General features: G+C 37.7%; 2 protein-coding genes across 5 annotated transcripts in view; both read left to right on the forward strand.

Moving 5' to 3' along the window:
• Window positions 1-325: 325 nt before the first annotated feature.
• On the forward strand, window positions 326-10886 carry LOC121959863 (uncharacterized). Of its 4 annotated transcripts, XR_015775084.1 has the most exons (9): window positions 326-483; window positions 1918-2037; window positions 2535-2894; window positions 2983-3096; window positions 3977-4537; window positions 5551-5667; window positions 6824-7432; window positions 9578-9665; window positions 10840-10886. XR_015775084.1 is itself a non-coding variant. In XM_042509382.2 (7 exons), exons 1-7 carry the CDS (start codon window positions 402-404, stop codon window positions 7405-7407), a joined length of 1938 nt encoding a protein of 645 aa, XP_042365316.1. In that variant the 5' UTR covers window positions 326-401; the 3' UTR covers window positions 7408-7925. The 4 variants fall into 4 exon arrangements, 3 of the variants coding, with proteins under 3 accessions (XP_042365316.1, XP_087926720.1, XP_087926721.1); XM_042509382.2 differs by lacking the exons at window positions 9578-9665; window positions 10840-10886 and having other exon boundaries at window positions 6824-7925; XM_088070594.1 differs by lacking the exons at window positions 326-483; window positions 9578-9665; window positions 10840-10886 and adding an exon at window positions 491-629 and having other exon boundaries at window positions 6824-7925.
• Window positions 10887-12942: 2056 nt separating this feature from the next.
• Window positions 12943-15454, forward strand: part of shroom3 (shroom family member 3) — a 63426-nt gene continuing 60914 nt past the window's right edge. The window contains exon 1 of the mRNA XM_088070590.1: window positions 12943-13112. Coding sequence (XP_087926716.1) covers window positions 12948-13112 — 165 coding nt within the window. The 5' untranslated portion in view covers window positions 12943-12947. The remainder of the gene's footprint in view (window positions 13113-15454) is intronic.

Genomic DNA, 15454 nt, shown 5'->3' on the forward strand with positions numbered 1-15454 from the left:
TATGTAATGCTGCACAATAAAATACATAAGTGAAGGTAAAAAAAATAGAGGCAAGTATGAAATAAAGAGGATTTTTTAAAAAAAAAAAAAAGAAAGAAAGAAAGAAAAAGAAAAAACACGTTAATTAAAAGTCATTACATGCATTATTTAATTGATTTAAAATAAATAAAATAAAAATATATGTGTAGAAAACAGTATTTAGTGAATACAGTAGTGTTTGTTGACATCATGGTTGACTTTTGGGCAACAGCTTCATTGAGGGCGAAACGGACCAATCAACAGCGACCTCTACTGGGCAATGCGGGTTTAGTACGGAGCGCTCGTCCAATCAGAGCCTGGATTGAGGGTCATGTGACCAAGCCGCGGCGGTGAAGAAGAAGGCTCTAACGGTAACAACAAACATGGAGGTCCCTCCGTTCAGCTTCACTCCGGAGCGCTACTGGACGGAGGAGAAAGAGAGGGCGCTCATTGCATTTTTCTCCAGTAAGTCCGACACTCTGCGACCACAGCTACTTGTCGTTTTCACAAAAGTTGCCGTTTTCATCGACGTGTTGTCGGAAGCCGCAACAACTGGGGGCAACCGTTGCTCGACGACATCGACGGCGGTTAGAAATAAGCGACACAGATGGGTAACAGCAATGGCGACTAGCAACTGAAGTGCAGTTAGCTCCCAAAAGACGTTAAAATTAACTATTGGTGTCTTTTTTACCAACGTTTTATACTTTAATTTGAATTAAAATAGCTAAAATTTAAGTAGGAGAGTTTGTAATTGACTATAAATTGCTTGAGAATTAAGTAAAGAGGAAAAAAAAATCCACATAAACTAATTTTTTTAATATATTTTGTCAGTAATTTAAGCTAGGTTTTAGCCTCACATCCATATTCATATTATTAAATTAGCTTATAACAGCGAATACGTAAAAGTGACATAAGTTAAATTTTATGAGTGAGTTTTGGGCACATTTAAGCAATATCATCATTATTATGTGTATGCATTATAGTAGACAAATATACATATTTAATTCAGTGTTGTTTTAAGCCTAATGCACATATATTTTAGAGACTGCCTTTTTTAGGTAATAAATAAATGACTCCCTCACACAGGTTTTCCACATATGATAATCCTAAAATACACTAATGCACTTGACTTAATAAGGACCTCCTGCATATTTTACAAACTTGAGTTGACTAATAATACTCCAAAAAGTATTTGCTACAGTAAATATTATCATCATACATCACAAATCCAAAACCACCACTATGGAAATAATAGCCCATGCATGTATTCACTTTACTTTGTGTATTTATACTTTATACTTAATGCTGTACCTGTATATCTCACTAGTACAAAGAAAAGAAAAATTTTTAAAAAGTGCACTTCTTAAGAATATTCATGACGCTCAACTATATAGACTAGGCAGAATTTAAATAGAAAAGAATAAATAAAAATAGCTCCCTGAAGTTTTACAAAGTATAAGTATCTCCCATGTGGACACTTTGTTTGCACTTTTTAATCAGCTAATTTTATCAGTGATCATTAAAATAAAATACCAATACAGATAAATCAGCAAAATGCCAAATAAATGCTAAATATCATTTTGATTTTGGATTTAAAAACAAAATGACTAACAGTAGTCAGGGTTCAAACAGTCATGGAAAAGTCATGAAATTTTATAAATCACTTTTTCAATGTCATAATTTGTCTTTTAAAGTTTTGGAAAAGTATCTTAATTTTTCTCCACATAATGTCTCTTCTTTCTTGCATCCCGGCTAGCTGAAATTATGCCTGAATAGAGTTTGAATCTGAAAAACTAAGAAAAAAAAGTATTTTGGATGCTTGAAAAGTCATGTAAAAGTTTAGTAAATGTCCATGAAAATGTTTGGGAAACCTGCATGTCGTTTGTTTTCATTTCTCAGAGCACAGCTGTCTGTGGAACCACAAGTCAGAGAGCTACAAGAACCGACAGCTGCGATGGAAAACTCTGGAGCACCTGAGGATCCTTCTGTCGGCTCACCCGCCTCCTGTTCCTTTCTCAAGTAAGACTGCGGTCCGAGACGCCGATCTTCTTCAACAGGGTGTCTGCAGGTCCTTAAAAAGTCCTCCAAATTCGATTTTATGTGTATTAGGCATTAAAAGTCATTAAATTGTCTTAAAGTTTAGTTTTTGAGGTTTTATTTGCCACAAACATTTTATCTAATTCAATTTATCCAGCTTTTAATTTCTTTTTGTGAGTCAAGCTTTTCTGCTTCAAAGTCAACATTTGTAAACTTTTTACTGAGTCCTTTATACCTTTATAGCTTTTGTCCTGCATAAAACCTAACTCTGAACAGGACCACATACACGAACTGCTTGCCTTTAGTGCTTGAGAAAGAAAAGATTATTTTCAAAAATTTGGTCTTAAATTTGATTTAAAAAAAGATCTTAAAAAGTCTTAAAAAGAGTTAAATTCAAGTTTCTGATTGTTGGCACCCTGTTAAAGCTGCATTTTGTGACAAAGAAAACAAAACGTCCGCTCTGCTGTTGCTGTTCTCAGTTGAAGACATCAAAAACAAGTTCAAGAACCTTCGTACGACCTTCCAGCGTCAGTACAAGATGGTGAAGGCGAGTAAGGTGTGCAGGTCGGACGACGTGTTCGTGCCGCAGTGGAAGCACTACCAGCAGCTGATGTTCCTGCAGGGCTGCTGGGACCAGGAGGACGGCCTCTGCGACCCGCCGCTGTCACCGCTGACTGTTCCACAGGAGGACAGCCAGCCCGTCCTCACGTCCCCGGGACTGATCATCTCCTTCCTCCCCAACCAGTCCACCTCCTCGCCCTCCTGCGTCCCCACCAACATGATGGTTAAATGTTTCTGGACGGAAGAGAGGGAGCGAGCACTCATAGCTTTCTACTCCGGTAAACAAAAACAGACAAAACATAACCATAGTTTGGATTCTTGTGGCAGTGTTTTGTATTTGATGTGTTTTTTGGGTTTTTTTCGCAGAGCATAGCTGTCTCTGGAACAAGAAGTCTGAAAACCACAACAACCGTCAGCTCAGACTGAGGCTGCTGGAGGATCTGAGGGCTCAGCTGTCCGACCACTTGGTCACCTTTTCAGGCAAATATTGCTTAAATTTAACCTTTATTTAAACAGGGAAGGCCTTTGAGAGCAAACTCTATTTCACAACGACGCCCTGATTACATTACAAACTAAAACCAACAAAGGCACACCACAATGTATGTCGCTGAAACACGAGAAGTATCTCTGATCCTGAAGTGAACATTAAATCACACACTGCATACATCAGATACTCCAAACAGCAACACAAAGGACAACAAACACACGAACGCACCGTGCGCTTTGTCAGTCAGCAGAGACTTAGACTGACTGAAAGGGATAAGTGTGACTCATTTTAGCTTCTGAAGGTTGTTCTGATGGTGCGGGGCATAATCTTTAAAAGCAAACTTCCCGATTTCAGTGCTGACGTAATGATTTTTGAGTACCAAATGATGTTAAGACCTAAGTGCAGCGACACATTGTTCTATGCTTTAAAAGACCCACAAGATACCCAGGGAGTTTACTAATAATCGGTTTGTCAATAAATCAGAAGCAGCATTGCTCTCATCTTGCAGCCAGCGACTGTCAAACAGCGTCTTCGTACAGTAAACAGTGATGCGTCTTAAAGCCGTCGCCAATTATAAATCTGACGGCGGAGTGATACACTGCATCAAGTGGCTTGAGAGTGATATCACCTAGGTCTGTGTGATATGACGAAAAAAATCATCTGACGATAAAAAAACATCTGTCCTTTCATATTATGCTGTATCGTTTATTTTGTTTCTGTCACCTGATAACGCTTTGCTCTGCACCAAAACAAACAAACACGAGAGCTGTAAAATGATACTGAACATGAGGATTCAGCATTTTGTTTTATGATGTGATGTGAATATTTATCCACCAGCTCGTGTGAAGTGACTCCTTTGTTGCTGTTTTGCAGTTGAAGACGTGAAGTGCAAGTTCAAGAACCTGCGGACAGTTTTTAACCGCGAGTACAAAGCGGTCCAGGCGAGCAAGCTGTCTGACAAACTCTACGTGTCCAAGTGGAAACACTACCAGCAGCTGCTCTTCCTCTGCGAGTCCTGCGACGAGGACGACAGCCCCGACGACCTGCAGATCCTGACGCCGCAGGAGGACAAGGACCTGGAGCACGGAAACCAAACGCCGTCCTCCACCCTGAGCAGCTTCTCCTCCAGCTCTACCCAAATCAACAACGTCAGGTTCAACAGCCCCTCCGCTCCCTCCAGCGATGACGCCAAAACCAACACCAGCGCTGCGTACCAAATCTTCTTCTCTGCGTCTCCAGATCACCTCAAACTATCGAGTCAAACCGCCACGCTCCCCGTCTCTCCGTCCACGTCGCTACCCGACTCCAAAGCTTGTCGAAACGCCTCCCCTTTAAGTTTCTCTGGTTCACTTCAAGCTGACGGCAGACTGAGCAACGACTCCCGCTGCCACTGGGACGAGACCAAAGTCCAGCAGCTCATATCGTTTTACGCTGGTTAGTGGCATCTTTTCTATTTCTGATGTTTTTTTTAAAGATTATAATAGTTTAATAAATAAAATAATAAAAAAAATTTAAAAGAAGTATAATAAATTCAAATTAAAAAGCTCTATTTCTGATAGACAGATTTTTTCCTCTTACCTGCAGTGTTAGTGAAGTGAAACTGAGTTTCCCTTTGTGATAAATAAAACATTTTTTAAAATATGATTGTAAAATCAGTATCACTGATTGGGATTGATAAATAGCACTAAAGGTAAGAGGGAAAATATGTTATTTTTTTATTTTGGGATGAACTTTTCTTTAACCCTTTCAAACCTGACCAAATTGGTTGGATTTATTAAAAAAAAAAACATGGGGAAAAAAGGCAACTTGGCAAGAGGTGTCACAGGAATTTTGTGAAATCAATAAAAGGTGTCAAGAAAATAACCAGAAAATTTAATTATACATTTTTTGCCACCCTTTTTCTTATTTTAATGGTGTTTTTTCTTTAAAGTTTTGATGAATTTCTTGCTAATTTTGCTTATTTCCTTTACCCTCATTTTGCACAAAAATCAGACCAATCTGCACAGGTTTCAAAGGGTTAAGGTGCTGTGTGGATGTAATAATGTTGTTTCATGTGTTAATAAAAGACAGCGTGTGTTTTTATTAGTACCTTTATAGTTCTGGTGAATCTTAAGAGTCAAATAATTTATTAATTTCTCCACTTAAACAAAAAAATCTTTACTCTTTGATGAAACTGTGCAGATTTACTGGCTTTGAAATTGACTTTATTTATCTATTTATTTATTTATTTATTCATTTATTTACTGACCAATCACAGTTGGTGATTGTTAAATAGAAACAGACTTTGTTTTTGGAAAGTTGTTGGTTTGCCTTTAAGATGTTTTTTTGAAATGGCTTGCTATACTGCTATAGGTTTATCATGGGATGTGTGACATTTGGTTGCTGGTTTCTTAAATTGCTGGTGTTTTATAAACAGTTGTATAATAGACTGATGTGCCTTTTTTTAGGGAACAGCTGTTTGTGGAACCACAGGTCGGAGAGCTACAGGAACAGGCTGCTGAGACAGAGTCTGCTGGAGACGCTGAGCAGCCTCCTGTCTGAGAACGAGCCGGTCCCATTCACAGGTAACAGTGATAACTCTGACTTTAACATAAAATTAAATATTTAAGAAATGTAATGTGTACCAGAACAAACGAAACAAAGCAGGCAGCATCTGAAGAGATGATAGAGCTGTATTTCAGTTCATTAGTTGCACAAATCAGTCAAATTGTGATCTTAAATGGTAACTTTTTCAACCTGGACCCTATTTTCTCATGTTTTCGTGTGTTAGTAAGTAAAGTAAAGTATCGAGCGAGAGCGCTGCAGCAGCGAAACAGACTGCAGTGTAACCGCTCGGGCATGTTTGTCACTTTGCTCCCACTTAAAATGTTTGTTTTTGCCACTGACGGGCTCAGATTGTTTGTTACGGAAAAGATCCTGCAGAGAACGACTTTTTATTAAACAGTAAGATCCTTTATAATAATTAAAAGCCTTAAAATAGCTACCATGAAATCCACCAGTCTCTTTGCGTAAAATAAAAGTTAAAGTTAAGTTAAAATAAAGATAAGAGAAAGATAAAACAAACACACTGGAGAAATTCACTTGTTACGGCGGCTCAGTGCAACATTAAACATAGAAAAAAAATATTTAGAAAATATAAAAACAAAAATACAGAAAATGAGAATAAAGACATAAAAGATTTGACCTGAATATACAATATCATTCAAAGTCAACTGAAACAAAGGAAAACTCAAAAACCATCTCAGTTCGGTTTTATACTGTTTCAACAATCACCAGCTCTGGTTTGGTTGAAATAAATCCTTAATTTGCTCAGTTTGATGTGAAAATATGCTGGCTCACACTAAAATGACTGTTAAGTCAAACAGACTCTGGTGGGTTCGAGGATCGTGATTTTTGGGTTGTTTCTGAAAAGGATCTTACTGTTTAATAAAAAGGTCTGTCTCTGTAGGATTCTTTCTTTAATGTTGTCAGACACTTAGAATAATAATCTGAGCCTGTCAGCGGCAAAAACAAACAAACATGTGCTGAGTGGTTACGCTGCAGCCAGTTTTCTGCTACCAGGTGCAGCGCTCTCGTTTAATACTGCAGCACTTTTTCGAAACCTTATTCCATCCGTGACTTTGACTCAAAAACATGGAGAAAACGGTCCAAGTCGAAAGCGTTGATAATTCCTTCCAGAGCTGTTGAGGCTAACAGTTTCTGTGATTCTCACTTCTTCAGTGGAAGACATAAAAACAAAATTCAGGAACTTGCGAACGATCTTCCAGCGTGAACACAAGGCGGTGAGCTCGAACAAAACGTGCGGCTCGGAGGACTTTTACCTCCCAAAGTGGAAACACTACCGCGAGCTGATGTTCCTCTGCGACTCCTGCGACGAGGACGAGCGACCCGACGACCTCCGCTTCAGTGAGCCGCAGGAGCCCGGCCTCCTCCGCCTGGACGGCCAGGCACTAACCAGCCATTACCACGGCGCCAACCACACGGCTAAACGGAGCATAGAAGCCCCTCCCTCGCCGACTCCCCCAGACTCCCGGCACTCCTCGCCCTCCTCCTCCCCGTCCACAACCTCCTCTCGCACCGACAGCAGGGTGTCGGGACGCAAGCGAGCGAGCCGTCGGCACCCGCCCCCCACCAGCGAGGTGCTGGACTTCATGAGGACGTTCTGTCAGAGCCAGATGGCGTCGCCGCACGCCGGGTTCCTGAAGTACGTGGAGGAGTGTCTGAACGAGACGCCGCCGGATAAAGTGAAGAAACTGAAGAAGAAGATCATAGAGACGATCCACAGCGTGTCGGAGGAGGTTTAGAGCTTCACAGTTTGTGGAGCTCGAGGTCAGTTTAGGGTTTTGTTTTTGTCTTTAACACCCTAACAGATATGATGACATCACTCGCCAACTGTCGTGTGGCGGTCACTGACAGCTTCGTCCGGATATCACAATCAGTAAAACCACATCCGAATTTATCTGAAGAATTTGGGTCTCATTCATGAAACATGAGCAGAGGGATTTTGTGTGTATTCCAGCGAGGGGTGGGCGATATGGCTGTAAAATAATATCACAATATTTCAAGGTATTTTTGCGATAATTGAAAAAAAAGAGAGTATTTCATTAATTTCAAGAACATTCAATTGCAACAAAATAAGTGATATAGTTGTATTTGTCAACATGAATGTAGTTTGCCCTCAAATATTTAGTAAAAACTAACATTAAGATAAATCTTCACTTGTCCCACAATTTGTAAATTTGCATTTTAACAGCATTAAAGTGATCAAATCAAGGTGTGGTTCACTATATATATATATATATATATATATATATATATATATATATATATATATATATATATATATACACACACACACACACACACATACATATATATGTATATGTATATACACACACACACACACACACATATATATATATATATATATATATATATACACACACACACAACAATTAAACAACAGTAACTCAGTGACATTCAGATTCTCTATAAAAGATAAATATTACAACAAAAGAAAACTGATCAAAACTTGCACACATGAACAGTTGCTAAATACAAAAAACCTTCTGTATTTGGTCTATAAATAGCACATATATTTATAAATGTTTGTTGTTTTCACACAGACCTGCTGTTATTTAGTTTGATCGGCAGATGACAATGACTATTGCACGTTCATAAATATATCCAGAGTAATCTCCATCTTCTCAGATGGTGGTTGGTGGCTATTTACATAGACACGTGCCCACGATCAAACACGGTTTTCCCACGGCGTTCATGATTCCAGCATACGTTTTAGTACCAAAACGTGTTTTATGTGCAAATCAACATTTCATGAATGAAACCCAATAAAACGGACGTAGCGGTTATCTCGAAGCACTACAGTATTTTGAATATTTTTGTGCAAAGCTGTCGTGGTCTGGAGAGCCTTTCCCAAAAAACATAAATAAATCACACAGAATTATTAAAGATAGAAAAAAAGCCTTATTCCCTGTGCTCAAACCACATTTCTGTGTCCCTGCGTGGTTTTAAGGTGAAAATAATGAGATTTATTCCAACATTTACAATCAGAGTTTTATATAAATGCAGTTTTCAGGACACGTTACATTTGTATTTTCTGAAGAAAAGTCACAAACAAACGTGTAAACCTTTTATTTAATATATATTGAGCAGTCATGGGTGGAGATCTACAGTTTTGTAAATGATGCATTGGACGACTATAAATCATTTTAATGTGCTTATCTTTGTTATTTAACTTGTGATGCTAATGGGCAATTAAAACATCGAAGTACTGTAACTTTTTAATAGAAGTCTAAAAATGTTAAAATGACCTTTTATTCGCAGTTTGTTTAGGTTTTAATGCTGTTTTCTCTTTACCAGCTGCTGCACAGCTGTAAAACAAATTTAAAGACCTGCAAACAGTCATCTCTTAAAAAAAAATCTATGCATGTAAAGATGTTTAAACGTTCCTGTTTTTATTCAGTGTTCAAGTTTTGGTTAAATCAAAATCTTTTGAAGCAATAATTATTATTTTTTATGAATTGCACATTTATATACGTATCGTTTATATTCTTTTGTTTGCACGTTTGCTTATATTTGTCTCAGTGCCTTATCAGAATCACTTTAAACTGTTTGTTTTCTGACCTTTTACGGTATATAAAACATGTTAAATGTAAATGTTTAAAACAGAAGGACTGCTGGGAGGTGTTTTGACTCACCTCAGTAATCATGTTGCAGTTTTGAGATCATCTTGACAATTGAACTCTCACAGTGCTCTGATATTATTGAAAGTACAGTTTAACGGTGATTATTAAAAGCTTTACAGGTAACGTAACTCCAGCTTTCCATAAAATAATACCATTTTTAAAATCTTCTGTGAAATATTGAATAGAAATGAAAGGGAGAAACTTCCTCATTCGATTGCCGTTGTGTGTTTTGTGTGTTTTTTTTGGCTTTTTGCCTTTATTATGATAGGAAAACTGCGGACAGAGAGAGACGACGTGGAATCGAACCTGCTGCAGTGAGGATGAAGCCTTTGTGCATGCGGCTTCTGCTCTGTGAGGTGAGCCACAGGACACCCCAGCACCGTGCTTTTTGGAAACAAATGCATGCATTTCCTTTTTTTCAATGACATTTTAACCCTGTGAAACCTTAATCCCCCCCCCCCCTTTATTTAATAAAAAAATGGAAAGAAGGCAGGTATTAGCACAAAAAAAGGAACGAAATTACCCCTTAAACTGGCAAGAAAATAGTAAAAAGTAAAAGAAAACAACCTGAAAATTGGAAAAACAAAAAATGGAACACAGGAATAAAAAGCAATACCCCGGTAAATATTCTACAAATGCCCCCAAAAATACACAATAAGTATATATTTAAAAACCTTTTTCAAGTCTTGTGTTTTTTTGAGATTTTTTTACAGCAATATGCTCAGTGTTTAAAGGGTTAAATACAGTAAGGCGTCTAAAAGCAGCACAAGAAAAGTGATGTCACTCCAGGTTTAAAGGGTTAAAGGGTCATCAGGAAAAGCGTAATGCGATTGTCATGGTAACCTCTAGATGGCGACCTCAGGCAGCTGCAAACCGCTGCGTCCTCAGCAGAAGTCCTCTAATGTTGAGCTTTTGACAGTCAGACAAATCCCACAGTACAACCATTCATAAAACCTCTTCTCATTAACCCTTAGGGCTCCGCTTTAATGTTACACACACTGGTATCGCTCTGCGCACAAAATGCACTTTTCAAAATCAAACTTTAAAAATATTGTACATTAATATATTATATAATAATATATTGTTTTCTACTTTCATTGAGTTCAATCTGTAACCATCAGTCCTGATCATTAATATCAAATATTCAGTCATATTTAGAATTTTAACCCTTCAGATGCTAGTTTGTTTTTATAATGATGCCACCATGTTTTTAGATTAAAACAGTCGGGTCACTACATGCTAAGTGGATTATTATTTTTTGATTATCACAGCCTGCGATATGTCAATGATTTGCAGCCACATTGATTTTTACACACGATCAGTTTTTGTGCAGTGACTCCCACCATCAGTCCGAATCATTAAAGTCAAATATTCATTAATTTTCAGAATTTTAACCCTTTAAATGCCAGGTTTTTGTCATGATGGCACTATGTTTTTAGATGAAAAAAAACACAATATTAATATACCACATGCAAAGTGATTTGTTTGTTTTTTTTGTCTTCAATTTAGCAAATTTCTCTCAATTTTTAGATTCTTCGTTCACCGAAGGCATGCAAGAAAAACAAAATTATCTTCACAAATTCAACATCGCACGAGGTGAGTAACTGATAAACACATTTTGGGGGGTGGAGTTGTCCTATAACAGCTGATGAGACGTTTCGGCCGAAGTGTGATCATCAAACAGCAGATTTAAACTCAGTTTGTTGTGAAGCGTGTAAAGGATTAGATCCAGCAGACAGTTTAATGTGGCTCGCCGCAGTAATCTGGTTCCAGTGTGAATGGAAACAGTGTCGGAGCTGCTGCTGCAGAGTTCAGCTCTGCTGTGAAGGATTGGATTACAGCTCATCAGCACACACACAGGAAACGCTCAGCGCCAGGCCCGCTTTTATCCACTTACTCTCTTTTTTATTTTTATTTTTGAGGGTTTTTTTTATTAATTTTTCCCAAAGAAAATGACCAATATTATTTAGAATTTTAAGAAAATTATTAAAATAAAATAAGAAAAAATGTCCAGAAAAATATATATCTATAATCATTAGAAATTATATTTTCAAAATTATGTCAACGGAAAAAAATTGCACTATTTCAGGTGATTTTCTTGTTCGTTTTTGTTTTTTACTTTAATAACAACACAACAAAATACAATAAAACAGACATTAGATTTAACCCTTTAAAATCTGGCTCCACATCAGTTTGCTCACGAAGAGCTTACCTCAGAAAAGAGGTCAAGAATAATTAGGAAAATATATATTTTTTAAAAGGTAACAATGCCTAGAAAAAAAATATTAGTTTCATATATATATATATATATATATATATATATATATATATATATATATATATATATATATATAATGTTACAGAATTTTTGGTGACTTATTTTAATTAATTTGTTTGGAGGGTTTTTTTGTATTTAACAATAAAACAAAACAGTGAACAATCATTAACACCTGCTTCGTTTTCTTGTGCTTATTACAAAATTATATAAACAACCATATATACACACACATTACATACAATGAATACAGAAAATATGTACAATGCATTAAAATACCAAATGAATTAGAAGAAAATGGCCTCTTCAGACTGAAGTCAATATTATTTACAATATTTAGTGTGAAAATACAGAAGATTAATATTTTAATTTCATATTTTCTGCCCAAAAGACATGCTGAGTTGAAAGGAAGGTCATACTAAATACTTCCAATAATTTGTTTTATTCTGGAATATTTGCATTTCTAATACTGTATATATATTTTTGTTGTATTTTAATAAAAAGACTACTTAGAAATAAATGTGTATGATCATTATAATCTTAAAATAACAAAGTTCAAGGTGGCTTAAAACATTTGCCTAGTCCTGTATATGTGCAAAATTATGTTATAAAAAAAAAATAGTACACATATTTATTTCTATTTTATTTTTTTTCTGCATGTATTCCAGGTCGTTTTATTTTTTGCATTTTTTTCTCCAGTATAACTGTTTACTCTTTTTTAGGGCCATGTGTTGTTATGTTGCTTATTTCCTTTTCTCGGTGTTTTTCAAAGAAATCAAACCTAACGCATGACTTATTTCCCACCTACCTCACTCTCCTCTTTCTTTTTTCATGTGTCTTTTTTGCCTGTCTACCTCACCCTCTCCTCTCTCGTCCCCCTCTCTCTCTCTCCCTCTCTGTCTCCCTCCTTTCTTTTCGCTCAGTGAGTCGCAGTAAATCCCATTGTGATGCTAAACTGATTTTCGGAAGAGAGATAGAGAGAGAGACAGACAGAGAGAGAGAGGGGAGGTTTGGATTTGTGTTTGAGCAGATCTGATCAGACCTTGTTGAAGTTTTTATGACTTTCTCCTCTCAGTAAACTTTTAAAACTTCCTCCTCAGACCTGTAGCGGCTGGTTTCGGCGTGTTTTTGGAGTCTGTTTCAGCCGCTCTCTGCACTCCAGGAATGCACTTTGCAGCAGGAAACGCAGCTCGGTGCTCGGACACCTCCGTTTCACTTTTTCTCATCGAGGAGTTATAAATGAATGAAGGAAATGCGCTCGTGAAGGAGAGGTCGTTTCCCGCAGTCCCCCCTTCCTCGGTGCGCCGGGCCGCAGCCGGGCTGAGGACAACTGGAGCCCGGAGAGAGCGCACCCCGGCCGGGCATGGAGAACGGCGTCCGGGCGGGGCTCCAGCAGCAGCAGGCGGCGGGCGGACGAGGAGGAGGAGGCGGCTGGGTGCTGGTGGAGGCCCGGCTGCAGGGAGGAGCGCCGTGGGGATTCACCCTGCAGGGCGGCCTGGAGCACGGAGAGCCGCTCATCATCTCCAAGGTACAAAACTGCTCCCTGTTGTGTCGTTTTTTAACGTTTGTCACACATGTCATGTATGATTTATTTACCTCTGACATCTCTGGCCTTAATGCACTACTGCAGTGATACTCAACTTACGGCCCGCGGGCCAAATCTGGCCCCCCAACCATTTTCTGACGATAATAAAGTGAGTCACACTGGGAGTTGTTACTGTAGTTTTAGTGCACATCAGGTGCCAGAGTGAATAAAACAGCAGCAAAGAAGAGCTTGTTTATAAAAAGGATCACCCACACCTCCCGATGGAGGTCCTAGCTAAGCCCCTAGTGTCCTAGAAATGTCCTAAAATCTTAGAAGCATCCTAAAAATGTCCTTAAATCTTAGAAACGTCCTAAAATCCAGGCACTTTTACAGTTTAGAAATGTCCTTAAAACTTGAAAAATGTACGAACGTCCTACAAACGACATCAAATACCAGAAATGTCCTCAAATCCCAGAAATGTCCTAAAATCCTACAAACGTGTATGTGGCTGCTGTGACTGCAAAAGTGGCCCCCAAGCAAAGTGAGTTGAGTATGCGTGAACTTCTGTGACCTGTACAGTGTCAGATAAAAGTAGCTAATAGAGCATTTCTATTAATTAATCCACAGGTCCAACGTTTGTTTTAGATTTATAAATAATGTCAGTGTCACGTAAAGTATTTACAAAAAGAAATACCACAATGGATACTAAAGCCATGTATTTTCAGTCATTACTTCTGTAAAAGTCCTTATATATCAAAGTCATTTAAATAGCCTCCTTTTGACCAATTTTGCAATTTAAAGGAATAGTGTGTAAAATTTTGGGGGATTTAGTGGCATCTAGCAGTGAGGATTGCAGACTGAAATCAGCTGAAACTTTCCTTCAGCGTTTGTACCTGGAGGTCCCTTCCTCTCCAAAAACAAATGAACCAGTAAAACACTGAATAAAGCAGATTCAGTGTTATTTGGCGAGTCAGAGATGGGACGCGTGCTCACCTTTTTTCTCTGATAACTTTACATCCACACCAGTGTTTCCCAAACCTCATTGAGTGCCATTTTTTTTTTTGTCTGCACCCACACAGCTGAATTAAATGATCAGCTTGTTATCAGGCAGCTTCATAACGATTTGATCATTTGAATCAGCTGTTTTGGAGCAGAGAGGGATCTAAAACATGCACAAGTGGTACTCGAGCAGAGGTTTGGGAAACATGTTTGTTTTATCCACGGAGGTTTCTTCCTCTCCCAAAACAAAAATGATTATTAAAACAGGTAAAAAATAAAGAAGTTTCACATAAAAAATAAAAAATTTAAAAAAACGCTCTCATACCGAGGGGCTACAAAATACTTTTTTACATTTTATATCATAATCATAATCAGAAATACTTTATTGATCCTTGAGGGGAAATTGCCTTCAGTTACAGATGCTCCCATTTAAAAGTCTTAAAAGAAGTAGGAAAGTGTAGAATATATCAATACAAATTAAGCATAAGTACTAATATAAAATAAATATATCTAAACACTAAAGTATAAATATAAATGTACATTTGTTCTTGTTTCTACCATGTGATAAATAAAACAACAGATTACCAACATTTGAATTTAGCATGTTACACATGGATTTAGTTATTATATATTATATATGTATGTATCCAGACTTCCTAATATACATCCACGCTTCTCGTGCGTGTGCTTGCCATCGTCTTCTTGTGCGTTTATACTCACCGCGTTGTAAAAGACCGTCTTTATATTATTATTAGGTGCATGTTGTAGTGTGTCATTAAAAAGCTACACTGCCAGCTACTGGCCTGGCATGCATACTACAGCGTATTCTCCATTTTTTTTGTGGATCCATGTACGTGCAGATTTTTTTCAAAATGCAAAGGAAAGACTTACATTTTTTGGAGAGCTGTTCTCATTTACACGTGGCCTGAAATACATATACCTGAAAGATTAGTATTTTATTTATTTTTTTATTCAATTTTTTGCAGACATTGCATAGAAATACAGCAACTGTGGGTTACATTAGAGCATCTGCATCAGGGAAAAAGTCCCACAAACCCTCCCGACATTCACCCTCCCTACTTACCTTGTCGGTTGTGAGCACATATATACGAACAACAAATAGATTAAATAAATAAGAAAAAACTAATTAAAAAAGTAAACCAATAGATACCTGAAGGATCAACATTTGTCATTTACCCCCAAAAACGACTGAAAATAAATAAGGTGACACAACAGCTAACGGCTGATTGATTACGGCGTCTGTTGATACGTCAGTGACGCTGTCTGAGTTACCTAAAATACTGTAATAAGGAACGTGATCACTAATGACTGTCTGTGCAGCCACA

Source organism: Plectropomus leopardus, chromosome 20, assembly GCF_026936395.1.
Source record: "Plectropomus leopardus strain MGB_pleo_1.0 chromosome 20, ASM2693639v1, whole genome shotgun sequence".
Classification (NCBI taxonomy): domain Eukaryota; kingdom Metazoa; phylum Chordata; class Actinopteri; order Perciformes; family Serranidae; genus Plectropomus; species Plectropomus leopardus.

Excerpts from the sequence above, each read along its gene's own strand:
- LOC121959863 (XM_042509382.2), top strand. The coding sequence starts at position 402 with ATGGAGGTCCCTCCGTTCAGCTTCACTCCGGAGCGCTACTGGACGGAG. Across the intron at positions 3,097-3,976 it reads CCACTTGGTCACCTTTTCAG|TTGAAGACGTGAAGTGCAAG; the intron begins GCAAATATTGCT and ends GCTGTTTTGCAG. Across the intron at positions 5,668-6,823 it reads CGAGCCGGTCCCATTCACAG|TGGAAGACATAAAAACAAAA; the intron begins GTAACAGTGATA and ends TCACTTCTTCAG.